The sequence below is a fragment of the Ochotona princeps genome, chromosome 16 (assembly GCF_030435755.1).
Source record: "Ochotona princeps isolate mOchPri1 chromosome 16, mOchPri1.hap1, whole genome shotgun sequence".
In the NCBI taxonomy this organism is placed as follows: domain Eukaryota; kingdom Metazoa; phylum Chordata; class Mammalia; order Lagomorpha; family Ochotonidae; genus Ochotona; species Ochotona princeps.
In genome coordinates, this window is record NC_080847.1 from 4,347,022 (window position 1) to 4,363,465 (window position 16,444).

The window sequence follows — 16,444 nt, forward strand, 5'->3', positions numbered from 1 at the left end:
TCTTCCTCTCTGTCTCTCCTTCTCTCTATATCCACCTTTCCAATAAAAATAAATAATTAAAAAAAAAAGCCTGGCTAGGGGATCCTCATGATGGCTCCATGTATCATTGGAGAACATGGGGAATGACACCAATGGCCACCAGCAGAGAGGCCCCTGGTGAGTGAAGCATCAGGCATTAGGAAAGCCTGCACCACTGCACTCTGGACACCTGCTGAAGGTCACACAGGAAGGCCCAGCGCTAATGGCAGCTAGCAGAACTGTTGGCGTGCCCTGGTCAACAGCTGCCAAAATGTCCGGGTCTGGTGGAGGTTAGGGTGGAAGGCGGTGTGTAGGAGTCAGGAGTTCTGTCATTGCTACGATTGTAACTAGAGAGACAAGGAGAGAAAGGGTGGCCCTGAAGTGCTTAAGACATGGAACCATGGGGGTCAACATGCCATGGGAGGTGGCAATGTCCAGGGCCAGGAGCAAGGCAAGGCACCCAGAGTGGAACACGGGGGCACCCACACAGGGTACTGCATTTGGGGTCCAGGTGGAAGCAGCCTGGTCCTTGACCTTCTGGCCAGGGAGAGGTGACTGACAGCAATTGGACGGTGCTGACAGAGCAGGACAGGATAAGCCACTGGTCCCTGCTCATGAGAAACAGGACCACGCCAAGCCAAAGGTTAAATCACAGTGACGTCTGTGAGACCTAGAGAAATATGTAAAGCTCTCATGCAAGACCCTGTGGTGTAAAACTCCCAGGGCACTGCTGAGGAGTGAGAACTGCAAAGGGGTGGGGTGTGGGCAGGCACTGACAAATACACTTCTGCACCAGGAGCCACAGTCTACGCGCTTACAGCCCCAGGTGGTTGACAAAGACTAGGGCTCAAATCCCACCTCTGCTGCTTAAGCACAGTGTGGCCTTGAGTCCGTTATTACATCTGTAAAATGGAGGACCTGCCCTTACCCCCCAAGGTTGTGCAGAATCCCAGAGGTGAAGTGAGATCCAGGCACCTGACTGGCATGGAGCAAGTGCCTCATTGCCGTAGTGAGGATCACGTGCTCTGGGTGCTGGGGCTCATCGAGAGGATTTGCAGTCTGGTGCAGAGGGGGAATCTTGGCCCTGGGTCTGCCCCAGGAAGGCCCCCGTGCCCAGGAATGAGGAGGAGGTGGGTCAGAGCCAGAGATGGTGCCACTGGCAGGTCTGGGCTACAACCACTCCCCTCCCGGCAGTGACTTCCTGCTCGGCCCTCACAGCCCTTGGTTGTGCTGATCTGGAGCCCAAGCCAGAGCCTTTCTCCATGCACGGGGTGGAGTGGGAGTGAGAGGATCTTACCTTCCAGAGGGCATGACCAAGAGGGGAAAGGAGAAGCTGGGCACCGCCCCTGGCCCCGTGGGGGACACTCTCACCCCCACAGGGGCTGCCCCCAGTGGTGGCTCTGAACATGCAGTGAGCACGTGATCCCTGCTGTGCTGCAGCTGATCAAGAGGAAGAGTGGCTGTGACCTTCACAGGAAGGAGCTGGTGGACTCAGGCCACTGACTCAATAGGGGGCAAACAAGTGGCTCGAGGGTGCAGATGTCACTCAGGGCATGGGGCCACTTTGGGCTCCTGGGAATGGCCTTTGTCATGCGGGCTACCCTCCTGGACTCTTCTGGGACACTTAGGCCAGGGTTGGGATAGGACTGCAAGGGGGAGAGGGGCCTGAGCCAGCTCACTCCCTGCCTCTGACCCTTCCCCCTACCCCCACAAGGCTCTGGTTCCTTGCAGGATCACCTGCTCCACAAACAGCAAGGCCACTGCACCTCACGCAGAAGCAGTGTGTGAGGAGCCACCTCTATCCCCAGTTCACAGATGAGAAACTGAAGCCCAAACACAGCTGTAACAACTCCACAGCCCACGCTCAATACTCACTCACCACTCGGACACACACGTACTCATACACTCATCCTTACATCTGTTCACACTCACTTTATCTCATACAGTCTCTCACTCACACTCATATATTTTCACTTATAGGCACACATGTTCACAGCCTCACACACTTTCACACACTCATATCCTCCCCATCACTGTAACACATCCACATTCTCCCCCAGTCTCATTTACACTTTGTTACTCTCATATGCTCTCATACACACACACACACAATTTTCCACACCCCCCCCCCACTGGTCACAGGAGGAACAGAGGCCTGCACAGGGTGATGACGAGGCTACGGCTGCCCCAGAATGTTGGGAAACCCTGCTGGGGAGAAGGCAGGGCTAGGGTGGATGGCCAGCCAGGATGCCAGTCCAGGGCTGGGATCTCCCTAGAGCCAAGCACCTCGGCCTACAGCAGCCTGCTCCCGGGCCCAGCTTCTTCTGGGGTGAAATGGCCACTCATACTGCCTGGGCCTGCCCCTCACAGCCTTGCCCAGGCAAAGACCTGTCTCCACAGGACCCAGCCTCTGCAGGCAGGGCTGGCATGCACCCGAGGAGAACGAGGCCTCATGAGTCAGGGGTGACTTGTTGCACTCCTAGTCACTCCAAAGTGAGCCCCCCAAATAAACTGGGCAGCCTCTCCAGGGAGCCCTCAGGACTGGGGCTCTGCTCTAGAGGATGCTGGGAGGGCTGTCCCTGTCTGTCTTGGCTGCCCAGAGCCTTCCAGGGCATGGAGTACCACCTTCCTGTTGCAGGGCCTCCTGACCACCAACTAAGAAGTGGCTGGCAAAGGGTTCAGTCACCACCTACAATGCCAGCAATTCCATACTGGAATGCCAGTCCACGCCTGGCTGTCCTGCTTTTGATTCAACACTCTCCCTACTAAGGTGCCTGGGAAAGCAGTTCAAGATGGCCCAGGTACTATCTGGAGTACTAGCTTCTAGCTTCAGATGGGCGATTTCTCTCTTTCTGCCTTTTGTACAAATGAAAATAGATCTTTAAAAAAGAAGAAGAAGGCCGGAAGGAAACACAGTGGCAGGGACGTGGTGGGTCAGGGGTCACATCCCATCCCATCCCATCCTTGGGCAAGTGACTCACACACGGCACTTAAATTCCCTGTGAGCAGATGTGGGGAATGGTAGAGTCTATTCATGGGGACAACAAGGTCACCTCCAGAGCGCAGTGGCCAGGGAGTTGTGGGGACACCAGGACACACGCTGCTTTGAGCTGAGGCCAGGGGGCAACGGCGAGAGCCATGGTGACGATTCCCAAGCCGAAGGGCACATTCTGCGTGTGCTGCAGCTCCAACAGACCAATACCAACTGGTGCAGGGGAAGGCAGGACAAGATGAACATTGGTTCAGAGAAGTCAAGGTCTCGAGCTGAGGCTGTGTGATTCTCGGTGTCCTGAGTGCTGACATTTCACGGTGTTTTCTTCCATTAGAGAAGGAAAGGGAACAAGGGGAGAGGAAGACAAACCCAAAGCAGTTGATGGCAGCAACAGAGGAGGGAGAGAGTGGCTGAGCCAGGGTCTTGGGGGCTGAAGGGCCCCCATCTGAGAGGCAGACTCAGTTTGATAGGGGAGGAAGCCAGGTAGCTCCCTGGAACTGGACTGCACTGGCTGTGCACCAATGAGACAAACCCTTGCCTATTCTGGGCCTTGACTCCTTTGTTTGCTGACTGACAGTGAATCAGAAAGCCCTTAGCCAGGCAGGCCTGGCATACTGTGGGGACTCAGTAACTGTCCTGAAATAAATGTGTGCTTGCTGTAATCTACATAGACCACAGGACCACAGAGCAACAGACTAGGGATTCAAACCTACTTCTCCAAGCTCACTGCCCGGCAAACGGTCACCGGACTCAATCAGGGTGCACTACTAAGATACCACTGCCACCTGGTGGCAGCATACCTAAGTTATTGCAGGGGGGTGCTGAGGGCATCTGCCAAAGGGATAAACAGCCAGTGTGGCATGTGTACCAAAGATACAGCCCACGCTTAAACAGGGACCATAAAGCTTACCTTCCTCTGCCAGGCAAAATGGCTGGCAGGCCACTGGGCATCTGACAATTGCTGAGCATCCCTGGCTTAGGTTCCCTTGCTCCTTTTGTTCTGTTTTGTTTAACTGATAAATTTGCCAACTACCAATAGAGCCGGATGCTGTCATAACTGAGTGCAGGTGTCCAGATCTGCTTGAGACAATTCTGACTTCTGATTGCTGCAAGTCTGTCCAGTGTCCCCTGAAACTCTGCTTTCCGTGCCCAGGCCTGTCATCCCTGTGGCCAGGTGACAAGTCAAGACTGCACGGGTATGGCCTACTGGCCGTTGCTGTGGAGAACGTTCACCAGGGCCATGCAGAGAGCAGAGCCCTGTAGATGCCACAGAAGACAGCCTCCCCCACAGCCTTGAACTTGACCCGGTTTAGATGAGGCATTCTCCCCAGTTTGCCAGGGAGATGGTGTCTCTCTACGTCCATTCTGCCCTGTTGTGAGCTATGGAAGTCAGGCTGTCACTGACCAAGAGAAACAGATGGCCAATGGAAGATTCTCCGAGGAGGTCCAGGGGGTCATTTGGCCCCCATCTACCAACACCAGCTATGTTTCTTGCTCTTGATTTCTCTGGCTTCTAACTGCCACACACCACCAGCAGATCCTGACCTGTGCCTGTCTATCCTGGGGCATTCCTGTACCTGGGCACACTGAGAACTAGTCACTGGGGATGTTCCTCCCATGGAAATGAACTCTCAGCAGCACCTGCTGAGCTCATGAATATGTATGCTTCCCAAGCCTTTTTGTGCTTTCCTACTCAACTGCACCCAGGACAGACAGGTGCTGGGAAGATGGATGTGAGCTGCGCCTTGGTTCCTTACTATCCCCAAGGGGTCTGGACTCCATCTGCCTCGTCTTTCCCATGTGTAAAATGGGAGCAACAGTGGCAATGGAGCTCACGAGGTTGTAGAGCTAGCGAGATGGATACGAGGGGCCTGGCATGGACCCTGGCATGTTGCAGAAGCTCATAAGAGGTAGTTTCTTTTCCTTTGCAGCTAAACTGGAGATGCCTACTCAACTTCTGGGGTTTTCCCAACGGATCCGAAATGAGAGCATGGGCAGCTGACTGGGAAGCAGGGGAGAGGCCCCTCTTGGGCTGGGCGTCACAGTTCCCCAGGGTTGTATCTCTGCATCCTGCCTGCTGAGGTGAGAGTCCCTGCATAGGCATGAGAGAAACCCTGAGCCTGCCCGTGGCCCTCCCATGTCCATGTAGGCCGGCCGGCCATCTTCCATGGCTCTATGAGGACAACAGCTTTGGATGGCTACCAATCATCCTGGTCACGCCTGTTGGCTTCCTGGGGCCACAGTAGCTTGTCAGAGCTTGTGTCTAGAACCATCAAGAGGTAGAAAGGGACAGGGAGACAAGGCAAGGCTGAGCAGCGGGCCCTAGAGTGGAATCCAAGGCCAGGTGTTCAGGGACCCTGCTGGAGACATCTGCCCATGGCACTCCCTGTGCCAGGGATCCCGCCAGACAACCAAACAGAAGGGAAGCCCAGGGAAAGAGGGAGTGGGCGAGCACACAAGTGTGCAGTTTTCAGAAGTTACGTCCAACCAGGCACCTGGAGCCCCTGAAGTCTGGGCTTCCATGGTCATCTCACTACAGGAGGGAGCAGTCCCACGACCCTTCAAGAGGCCGGCAAATAACTGCTGGGCTCCTGGATATCAGGCCAGCAGGCACCAGGACAGGGTCAGTATGCAGAGCCAGAGGAGGAAGTGGCTGGCATAACACACCTGGCTGAACTATCCTCCTCCCAGTAGTGGATCACACAGGACTCACACCCTCCCAGCCATGCCACAGCTGAGCAGCTGGTGCAGAACTTACCTTCCACTGCAGAGAATGGAACCACTGGTCTCGCAGGTAGCTGTTGGCAGCCTGCAATGACAAAAACAGGATGGCAAGGTGGTTACCAGCTTATAGCATCTCAGAGTATCTCGTAGGCCCAGCAAGCAAGCCCCAGTCTGCCCTGCCCTGTGACCCTAGCGAGCTTTTGGGAGATGTGTGTGCTCACCGTGGACTTGGTTGAACATGAGACCTGGCCGCTGTTTGTGTGTTCTGTGTCTGCTTCCACCCTGCTGGCTGGATGGTGCTATCCGGGCAACACAGGAGGAGCTGGGGTGAACTGGCTTCAAGCTAGGTGGTAGCGATGCTGGGAACTGGGGCCTTCCATGTACCAGGCTTGCCTTAGGGCCTGGCCTCTGGCATCTACCTATGCTCTTATCAGTCTCAATGATGCCTTGCTGGGGGTGTCTATGGCTATACCGGGTTGAACCCATGGCAGCCTGGCTTCTGAGCCTGTGTTTCTCACCAAGGCAGGGTCCTGCCAACAGCAGGAGGCCACCATGGAAAGCACCCAGCCCTCACTTGGGCAGATGCAGGTGAAAGCCAACAGGACAGGAATGAAACCTGATTCTCAGCCTGGCGCCCTGAGCAGCTCAGACTGCATTCTCCCACCAGCACAACATGGTTAACCTCACCTTTGCAAGGATTCTCTGAGTGGTGGGAATGAGTCCTCCAGAGGACATGGAGTGGCATTCAGCCACCTCTGCCATTACCACCCTTGCCATTGTCAAGTTTACTCAAACACGATGTAGCCTGAGGGAGCTGCAGCCTGCCCGCTGCCTGCAGTGCTTCCACCTTCCCTGCTAGCAGCCCTGCTAACAACAGTGATGTTGGCAGCTTTAGCTACATCAGATGCAGTGCCCACCTCATGTTTATCCTTATAGCCCTGAGAAGTGATTACTGCCGTGTCAGGCTGACCCCTTCCCAGTGGGCTCACGGGCACTGAACCCAGCTGGGCCAAAGCATGCTGCAGTTCCACTGTCGCCATGTCCCACAGAAGCACAGTCTTCACTGCCCACCAGACCCCTGGACTTGGCATTCTGCTCACAGGGATCTTAACCAGTCTACCTCCAGTCCACACAGATTCAGCCACCTATACTCACAGACATCTGGGTCTTGCCACAAATGACCCCTCCTGTCCCCCAATCATCTTAAACAAACAAGCCAGCTGGGTGGAAGGTGCAGCTAAGACTGATTGCAAACCCCACAGAGGCTCACCCCATACTCTTGGTGGCCTTCAATGACACAAGCTGAGGCTATCTGTCAGGTCAGAGAGGAGAAGCTGCCCAGGCGGGGGAGGGGGGATGGTTGCTGGGCTCCCACCCATCAACACTGACCAAGTGTTGGGTCTCATGACACTTCTTGTTCATTCAGATGACAAACTACATAGCAAATAATAAACTGGTCCAGGGAAGGTGCTCACGGGACACAGCACCTGTGACACATGCAGATGCTGGACGAACAGTGGCTGTCTGGGGCAGTCATGGCCAGTGTGTGCTGATCAATGCTTAACAATAGACCCCCGGCCTGGGCTGATTCCACACCAAGGGGGTGTCCTTGGGCCAGAGCTGGGGGGAGATGCACAGGGTTCCTTGCCCATAGCTGGCCCCAGCACCTCTGGCCTACAAGCTGTCCTTTTCCTAGTGAGCTGTGAATGAGCTCCCTGATATGGCAAGGAACCGTGGAGGTGGGGTGACGGGGAGAGGGAGGTTATGGATCTTTAGGATGGGCAGTTTGGCTGGACTATCCAGGGCTAGAGGCAAGCAGAGGGTGGCCAAGAGAGGAGGCCGCAAGTCAGACAGTTGCACAGGCTAAACACGGCAAGGAGAGGTCCTCTTTCAGAGCTTCCGAAGAAACCAGCCGGGCCCGGCGGCATGGCCTAGTGGCTAAGGTCCTCGCCTTGAACGCACTGGGATCCCATAAGGGTGTTGGTTCTAATCCCAGCGGCTCCACTTCCCATCCAGCTCCCTGCCTGTGGCCTGGGAAAGCAGTTGAGAACGGCCCAAGGCTTTGGGATCCTGCATCCATGTGGGAGACCTAGAGGAAGTTCCTGGCTCCTGGCTTCGGATTGGCACAGCACCGGCCGTTGTGCTCTCTTGGGGAGTGAACCATCGGACGGAAGATCTCCCTCTCTATCTCTCCTCCTCTTGGTATATCTGACTTTGTAATAAAAATAAAATAAATCTTTAAAAAAGAAAGAAGAAGAAGAAATCAGCCCACTGACACCTTGGTTTCAGCCAGTTTAGACGTGTTCTGGACTTCTGACCACCGTGACTGTGCTGTGCATGATTTTAAGCACCGAGTCATGCTCATCTATCTCAGCAGCAGAGGACACAGGAGGTATGGCCTCCTGTGGACGTGACCCTGAGGATGCACAGTGGGCCCCGGGAGTGGCGCTGGATGGAATGGCCAAGTCTCACAGGGGCAGGAGACAGAGGAGGCCATGCTCCTTCTCTGCATCCACTGATCACACCACAGGGAGGGGACCAAGCACATTCTACCTTCCACTGTCTCCATGGGGCCTGAGAGAATGAGTGGTGGGCTAGCAGTCCCTTGGAGATGCTGATAAACAGTGCCTGCTTCTGCCAGGGAGGGGGTCCTGGGAGTGCAGGAGACATGAAGAAAGAAGCAGAAAAGCCTCAAGGGCAGCAGGTGGCAGATGGTGACCAGGAGACTCCCTAGCCTGCTGGGGCAGCCAGATCCACACAGACACAGCCTCCCTGATAGCTGAGCCCAGCTCTTCCCAGTCTAGCACCTCTGACTTTGGAATCTTCACTGGGCTGGACAGCCTACACCCAGCAGCCAACAGCATGGGCCAGGCCACCAGGGCTGGGTCAGTGACTTTGGCTATGGGACAAGTGATATACAGATAGGCAGGGGTGAGTGCATCCTGGCAAGCACTGTGGGCTGCCCACACCTGTCCCATTGCACACCAGTGATGCGGAGGGGCTGTGAGGATCTCCCGGCCCAGGGTCTCAGTTTCTGACTTTAGAAAACCCCTCTGAGAACCTGAGACAAGCTATGGATGCCCACCACACTAACAGACCCCCACATGTATACACTCCACACAAACCCACATACACAGGCTCACACATACAGGTACACACCCACAGACCCCCACACATTCCACAGACTCAGGCTCACATACCCAAAGAAGCCCCCACAACTCTACACACACCCCTCAGACACAGAGTCACTACACACACACACATATCACACATACCTGGCACAGACTCACAAATACCCACAGACTACCCTCCAAAACACTCCACACAGACCAACATACATAGATACACACAGAAACACACATGCATCCCACACTGCAGACACTGTGTGGGCAGGTGTGGGCCACACCATGGATGACAGGCCAAGCATCCAGTTCCAACCCAGCCTGATGAACTAAGACTGACTGCAGCTCATCACCAGTGCTGGCCCATCTTTCCCCTGGTAACACAGGTGTGTGGTATGCATGGCCACGTGACCTGCTTAGGCCACTATAAGGTGAGCTGAAGTGATCCTGCCATGACCTGGCCCCTCTGGGCAAAAGCCTGAAGGGACCAGAGTACGTTCTCTGCCCTGGTAGCCAGAAACGTCCCATAGCAGGCAGCATACGAGTAGGGCTCAGCAGAGCACAGCAGACCATGGCATAAGGGCAACATGCTGCTTTTGCCATGTGGAATCTGGGCTTCTGCTGGCTCCTCCTTCAAGGGACTATGACCTTGTGCTGACCCCCTGCAGCAGTCACCCGAGATGCCACTTCTCCAGATGACTGCTTGGGGTTGCCGTCCCCTCCTCCACCATGATCCTCACTTCCATCATCCATATCCTGGACTCATTTGTCTTGTGGTTTTCCTTCCTGAGACGGGGGAGGTCAAAGGTCAAGTGGGACTTCTGCACTACCACATTCAGGGAACCTGGAGGAAGGCTTGAGGAGGCAAGCCTGGCTGACATGTGAAAGGGATGAATGACAGGCTATGTGGCCACAGGGGTACATAGATACAGAGGTATGTGGGAGGATGCATGATAAGCAGACAGATGGGCACATGAGAGGGAAGGACCAATGGACCACGGAGCGCCACTGCCTCCACTCTGCTCACTGAACCAGCCCTGTGAGACCCCAACACCCTCTCTTCCCTAACTCAAATCTAAGGTTCTAGATGCAATCATGGCAATGCTTTCTCAGACATGCACCATGCAGTAAATGTGGTGCTAAATGTTCACACAGACCCTGTCCCCACAATACCCAACAAGACAACCACTGGGTCCAACCACAGCTAGACGAGGCCCAGGGTCAGTGAGAGGCACAACACCAGCATCACATGGAGGCGCTGGTTCGGTCTGGCTGCTCAGCCCAGCCCTGCCCTTTACAGCCATGTGCAGACTGGACCAGCAGATGGAAGAGCTCTTCGGGTGCCTTTCCCTCTGTCACTCTTTCAAATTAATCAATAATAAAGAAAAACAAAAAGGAATATGAGGTTCCCAGAAGTTCTTCCTGCCTTCTGGGGTGACATAGCCATGGTGGTGCTGAGGTATAGTGGATTGGAGCTGGAACTCAGGCCAGTCTGAGTCCCAACCTGCTCTCTCCAATGCCACTCCTGAGGTCCTACGACTCAGGCTGAAAGTCACAGGGCGTTATTCCCACATTGTCCCATCAGGTGACTGCCCTGTGAAGGAAGTAGCAGAGGAGGGATTTGTCTCGCTTCCCTGAAAATAAGGGAATTGCCTTCAGCATCTCCAACAAGAGGGGGCTGTGGCTTATGGAACCAGACAGATCACGCTTAGGTGGTTAACTGGCTGCTTCTCCCACCAGCTCAACCAGTTTCAACGAGGGAGAGAGACTGCAGGGTGGTGGCACTCTGGAGCAGCTTCAGCTGTGGGGAAAGCTGACTGGACCGTGTGCAGGCTGGGTCTAGCTCCACATCGTCCAGCTGGTGGCTGACCCAGGGCAGCCCAGTTTGGCAGGAACACCAGGCACAGCTGCGCACCCGGGGTCACCTGGAGGAGGACTCATTTACTCATCTGTGGAACAGGCCGCCACACTAGGACAAGTGTCAGGCCAGCTCAGGCCCTCTCTCCATTGCTCCTGGTGATCAACCTCTCAGATACGAAAAGGGCCTGTCTGCAAGCAATCTGTCTCATTTCCTCTTTGAAAGTTGCCAAGTTCTCGTTCATTGTGCATTGTATGGGGAAGGGAGGAAAACAGTCAAGGGAGCAAGGTGGGGAACTGTCCCAAAGTCCCAGGTTCCCTTCTCCAGCCCAGCTTCTCATGGGGACAACAGTGCTGCTGGCTGATCGGAAAAGTCTCTCTCCGCAGCTTCTAGGAAGCAAGGGATCCACCCTGTCACTGCCCTGCTGCCAATGGGCGAGATAAAGAGTTGCCTGGCCAGCCTCCCACGGGGCTTCTGGGAACATGGCCAACAAGCAGGGGCCAGATATGCAGAGGGCCCAGAAAGCAGCAGGTGCTCCTGGGGAAGGTGGGGTCTCCTACTCCCACTTCATCTGAGCCCTTCCTGGTGGAGCAGCAGGCTTTGGCCATCCTCCCCTGACTGGTGGGAAAATAAACTGCCAGGCCCAGTGCTGGGAAGACATTTGCACTCCCTGTTCCCCTGTGCTGAGAGCCCGCAGGCAGCAGTCCCAGGACGCCCCTGTTACAGTGCTGCACTCATGCAGTGAGATGCTAGCAGAAAGGGTGTTGGGGAGACAGGAGGTTGTACAGGCCCTTCCTTCAGGCACAGCGTCTAGTAACTGGCCTTGGAGGAGCCCCTGCTGGGAACACGGGGCTTCCAGAAACAGTGGCTAGATCCTGTGCAGACACACTTCTCAGGGTCTCCAAGCTGGGGAGAAGGCATGAGTGCGGGAAACCCTCTTTGAACCTGTCCTGAACTAGCAGGTCAGGCCTCTGGGCAGCACAGGCTCAAGCACTAACCAAACAGCGGTTTTGTCAGGAGGTCCTGGAGAAACCGAGAGAAGAGGTGAATGGGGAGTGAGATGGGACTCAGGTGGGGGTGCTCTGATGTGGAGAAAGGCCTGAGGAAGACACTAACGGGGAATGGGATGCAGGGGAATGGGGAGGGGGAGTGAAAGGAGGGATGCTGCGATGGAGTAGCAGGAAAACACCAGGCCAGCTGGGCCGGGGAGGGGACACAGGGCCCCTCCCTGGGGCATCCAGAACCCCCTGCACGCCCCTAGGGAGTGAACACCCAGGGCCCTGTACTTTGGGTGCTACCCTCACCCCCACTTGGCCTAGGCCTCTTCAAGACCACACCACCTCCCAGCCTGCAGTCCGTCTCCAGAGTATAGAACAGGAAGGCCACACAGCTCCCTGAGAAGTGGTGGGGGGATGAGAAAGCAAGGCAGGAGCTGAGCCCTCAGCCTTCACCTGAGGACAGTAGCAGCCAGAGAGAGACCCTCAGCCAGCAGGGGCCACTCCCACCTGGACTTGCCTGGGAGGTGGTGTCTGCTTCCGTCGCTCTGCCTGAGCGCAGCTCTGGGGCTGAGGAGCTGCTGGCTGTTGCTGTTGCTGCTGCCTCCTCTTCCCCTCCTGCTCCTGTTTCTGGTGGTGCCAACCACAGGAGCCAGGGGACAGTGAGTCCCCCTGCCCGCCGACCCACCTGGTACATCCACAGTGGCAACTCTGACACGAAGCCACTGCCTGCCACAGACCCTGCCAGGCCTGGCAGGGCAAGCTGTCACCTTCTGCCCTGCAGCTGTGACTCAGGTTAAAGGAAAGCCCCCATACCCACCAGGAAGCTGTGACCACCAGGCCCAGGGAGGGGGCTCAGGCACCTCCTTCCAATCTGCTTTGATCACAGACACATCCCGCACAACCACTCCTCCCTTCAGTGCCCACCCCTGCACCTTAACAGCTTTCAGCGGCTCAAACAAGGCATGCAAAATGAGGCCGCCCTCCCCAGTATCCCAGGTTGTGTACACAGCCCTGAATCTGGCCCTCCAACCACAGCAAACACCCACACACTCAGGCCTGCCAAGAGGCCCCAGAGAGCTCCCACAGCTCTCCGCCCCAAGTGCTCCCCATACCGCTCAACCCCACTGCATGCTCCTACACACCCCTACATGGCCAGTGCTCAATGCCTACCCTGGGCAGCCTGCTCTGGTGAGACGGTGATTCAGCCCCAGCACCACGGCACGATCCACTGCCGCTTCTAATGTCGCTTCAGGGGCATCTCTCTGGGCCAAGGGCAAGTTTCCCTGGAGAGATGCAGGATTTGAAAGCAAATGCTTCTGCAAGGCAGGCTGCGGCAGCTCTGGGTCCTGCTGGCAGGAGCAGGGGCGCCGGCACACTTGCAGGGGTGCGGAGTCTTTACTCGCTGACATGTCTTGCTGCACGTCTCCTAGATGCACCACAGTCACCCTTCGCTTTGCTTTACCACCTCCTGCAGGGCTGACCCACACCTCCTGACTGTGGAACCGGCAAGGAGGCTGGTCAGAGCACACAGCTGCCTGGCCAAGGCGGGTGGGCACTCCAGGACAGGGCCTTCTCCAGGCATGGAGATCCCTCCCTAGGATTCTATCCCGGGTACTAGAAGTAAAGGGGGTGTTCATGCTTTAAGGATGTGAGTGGGGACTGACACAGTGAGAGCCCACCTGACAGCCACAGAGCCAGGAACAGCAGCAACTGCTGCTGAGTATCAGCAAGATTATTTGACCCCTGGGTCCAGCTAAGCCTGAAGATGACATTGGGACTTCCCTGATTCTCGGACAGTCATGGTGTTGCACACTGTTTCAGCCTCACAACGCTGAGTAATGCTTGTGTCACTTCCAGCCATGAGCCTGACCAGACCACACACTCACAGGAAGTGCGTTTGCTTCTGAGAAGACAGCGTATGATTCCTTTGGACTCCAAACACCGAGCTCAAGGAGGAGGAAGAAACTGCACTCCTCGCAAACAGCAGCCCGTTGCTCCCACTTTTTTCACAGCCCTCGAAGGCCTGGCAGCTGGCCGGTGTGCCTTCGTTCCCCGACGTGAGAAATGGAGGTCATCTACAAGGTCACGAAGGGAGCTCAGCGAAGAACACATAAAGCCCCTGGGCTGTGCATGCATGCAGCAAGCGCCTGACTCATGCACACTCTGGTCTCTTCGTCTCCAGCTGAGGGCGTTCTACCTCAAAACTCAAACACCTGGGTTCATCCCACTGCCACATGTGCTTCCTGACAGCTGGTCCTGTCCCTTGCAAGATGGGGGGGGTAGCATAGTGACATGTGTGTTCACATGCTCCAGGACCTACCTGCAGTAAGACGGTCCCCCCAGGAATCGTGAGCTGCAAACAGTACTTCGGGGCATTCTCCCAGGACAGCAGCTGCACGTCTTCGATCGCGCTATAGGAGACGGAGTTCTCCATGTACCCGGTTGGCTACGGCAGAGAAAGAAAAGAGATCCCCGTGGTTAGGAGGGCAGGCACAATGTCCCTAGCTTGTGAGAGGGGCCCTGTGACCATCCCCACCCTGGCGACAAGCAGGTGAGACTGGGGTAGCAACTCGGCTATCCCAGGGGACCAGGGGCTGCAGGGGATGTGTAACTGAAAGTGCAGTGTTGGGATGGGCTGAGCAGCGCCTGAGACCACCGAGCCAGGGTTTAGCTCCAATCCGCAGGGAACAGCTGGCAGCCCACAGGTCAGAAAGCAGCAACAGCTGCCCCCTCCCCGGCCCGGGGGAGGGAGGAAGGGTTCCCTCCTTCCTCCTGTTTGCCAGCCACACATTTCCCATTCAGCATCCACACCCTTGTTTGCAGAAGACAAACTCCACACTCCCACTCTCACGCACGATGCCCTTCAATGGCTCTCAGCAGCCCAGCCAAAAATTCCATGCCGGGGCTCCCCACACCAACCTACTGACACCTAAAACTCAACCCATTCCTGGTCCCCCAAAAGGCCATGTCACCACCCTGGCATCTCCTATTTTGCCATCACCCCTGGGGTGAGGAGCCCACTTCCCCCAGATCCCATCACCCAGCCTGGCTGCAGCCTTCCCCAGGCCTGCCCTTGGGTGCTCATTACCACCCAGCACAGGGGCCACCTGCACTGCACCTTTAAGGCTGAGGTTCAGGCAGTTCTTCCTCTGAGTGCAACCCAGTCAGGACTGGGCACAGTGTCCTGCTTGCTACGCTGTGCCACAGGGGAGGGCAATGCTGCTTGAAGCCCATGGCCTGACGTGGGGCTTTCACCCTCAGACTAAGGCCCTCCACTTCAGTGTCCGCCTACCCAAGTTGACTATGGTGGTGGCCAGGGAAAGGCCGAGAGCAGACTCCTGAAAATATCTCAATTCTCCTCATGTGATCAGGCACTGGGTTCAAGAAGGAAGAGTGACCAGTTTTTTTCTTTTTCCATTCATTCTTTCATTCACTCAACAGGTATTTACCTAATATCTATCACACTGTGTAAGCTGTGAGTGGTCAGGACTGGCTGAGCCACTTGCAGAGGCTAGCAGGCCGGTGTGACGGAGCCTGCAGCTCCAGCTGCGGCCTAGGTGTCACAGGGCTATCACTGAGTGCTGCAGGAAAACAGACCTGGGAGAAGGGCAGCAGAAGGGAGATGGCCTGCAGGTTCCCACCTGGCTGCAAGTGGGCAAGAGGGCTGCTTAGGCCTTGGGGGCAGGCAGGGAGGTGGAGGCAGCAGTCCACTGTATCCTATCCCTTCTCCCCAGTGTATCGACAAGAGGTGTCCAGGCCACCATCCCAGTGGCTGCTGCGACCCATGACACACTGCTCCCCAAAGTCAAGTTCATGGGTCTGTCCTTCCTCTTTCTGCCCATCCCAGTGCCCTGTGAGTGTGCTGCCACGCTGTCAGTGCCCAGCAATCAATGACTCAGCGCTAACGGCACGACCTTTCCTGGGCACTATCAGCGAACACCAGGGCTCAGTGGTTGGCTCCACACTTATGTCCCTAACCACCATGTTCAAATATTGATCATCTGTCTCCCACGCTAGAGGCTCAGTCCATCGAGCAGAGACCTTCACCTGCTCCGTTTTCTGTGCCTACACAGCTGGTGCCCGCCACTTAGGAGATGATTGCTGTACTAACAAGTCGATGTGCATGGTACTAAATAAACTGAGGCAAGTGGGCATCTCTGTATTACAACCAACTGATGCCAACACTCTCAGGAAGATTTCTTGCTACTCTCTAAAAATTAAATGTAAAAGGACCAGTGTTGTGGTGGAGAAGGCTGAGTTGCTTCCCACAACACCAGCACCCCATATCGAAGCACGGGCTTGAATCCCAGCTGCCTTACTTCTGCTCCATGTCCCTGGTGATGTGCCTGGGAGTGCAGCAGAGGACAACCCAAGTGCTTGGGTTCCCGCCATCCAAGTTAGACCATGGATGAAACTCAGGGCTCCTGGCTTCAGCATAGACCAGCCCCGGCTGATGTGGGCATTTGGGGAGGGCTCTCCTTCCTCTCCACATAAATCCATCTGTCTTGAAAAATTTAAATGGAAAATCCTATTTTAGGAAGCAATGGCAGCTGCCCAGAGTCTCAGGAGGCACCAATGGCCTTGCCTTGGTGCTGCTGGGGAATCCCATGAGAATCTGAGAGGTGGCCATGAGCAGGTGTGGAGAAGTCACCAGACTACAGGGACACAGATGTAAGATGGCACTGCATGCCCCTGCCAGCAACCGTGGGCACTGCCATGGTGCCATGGAGCA

At 55.8% G+C, this 16,444-nt stretch overlaps 1 protein-coding gene across 1 annotated transcript in view; it reads right to left on the reverse strand.

The window, feature by feature from the left end:
- Window positions 1-16,444, reverse strand: part of CMIP (c-Maf inducing protein) — a 187,071-nt gene that overhangs the window by 52,015 nt on the left and 118,612 nt on the right. Inside the window, exons 2-3 of the mRNA XM_058674170.1 lie at window positions 14,033-14,158; window positions 5,769-5,819 (exon numbers count right to left, since the gene is read on the reverse strand). Coding sequence (XP_058530153.1) covers window positions 5,769-5,819; window positions 14,033-14,158 — 177 coding nt within the window. The remainder of the gene's footprint in view (window positions 1-5,768; window positions 5,820-14,032; window positions 14,159-16,444) is intronic.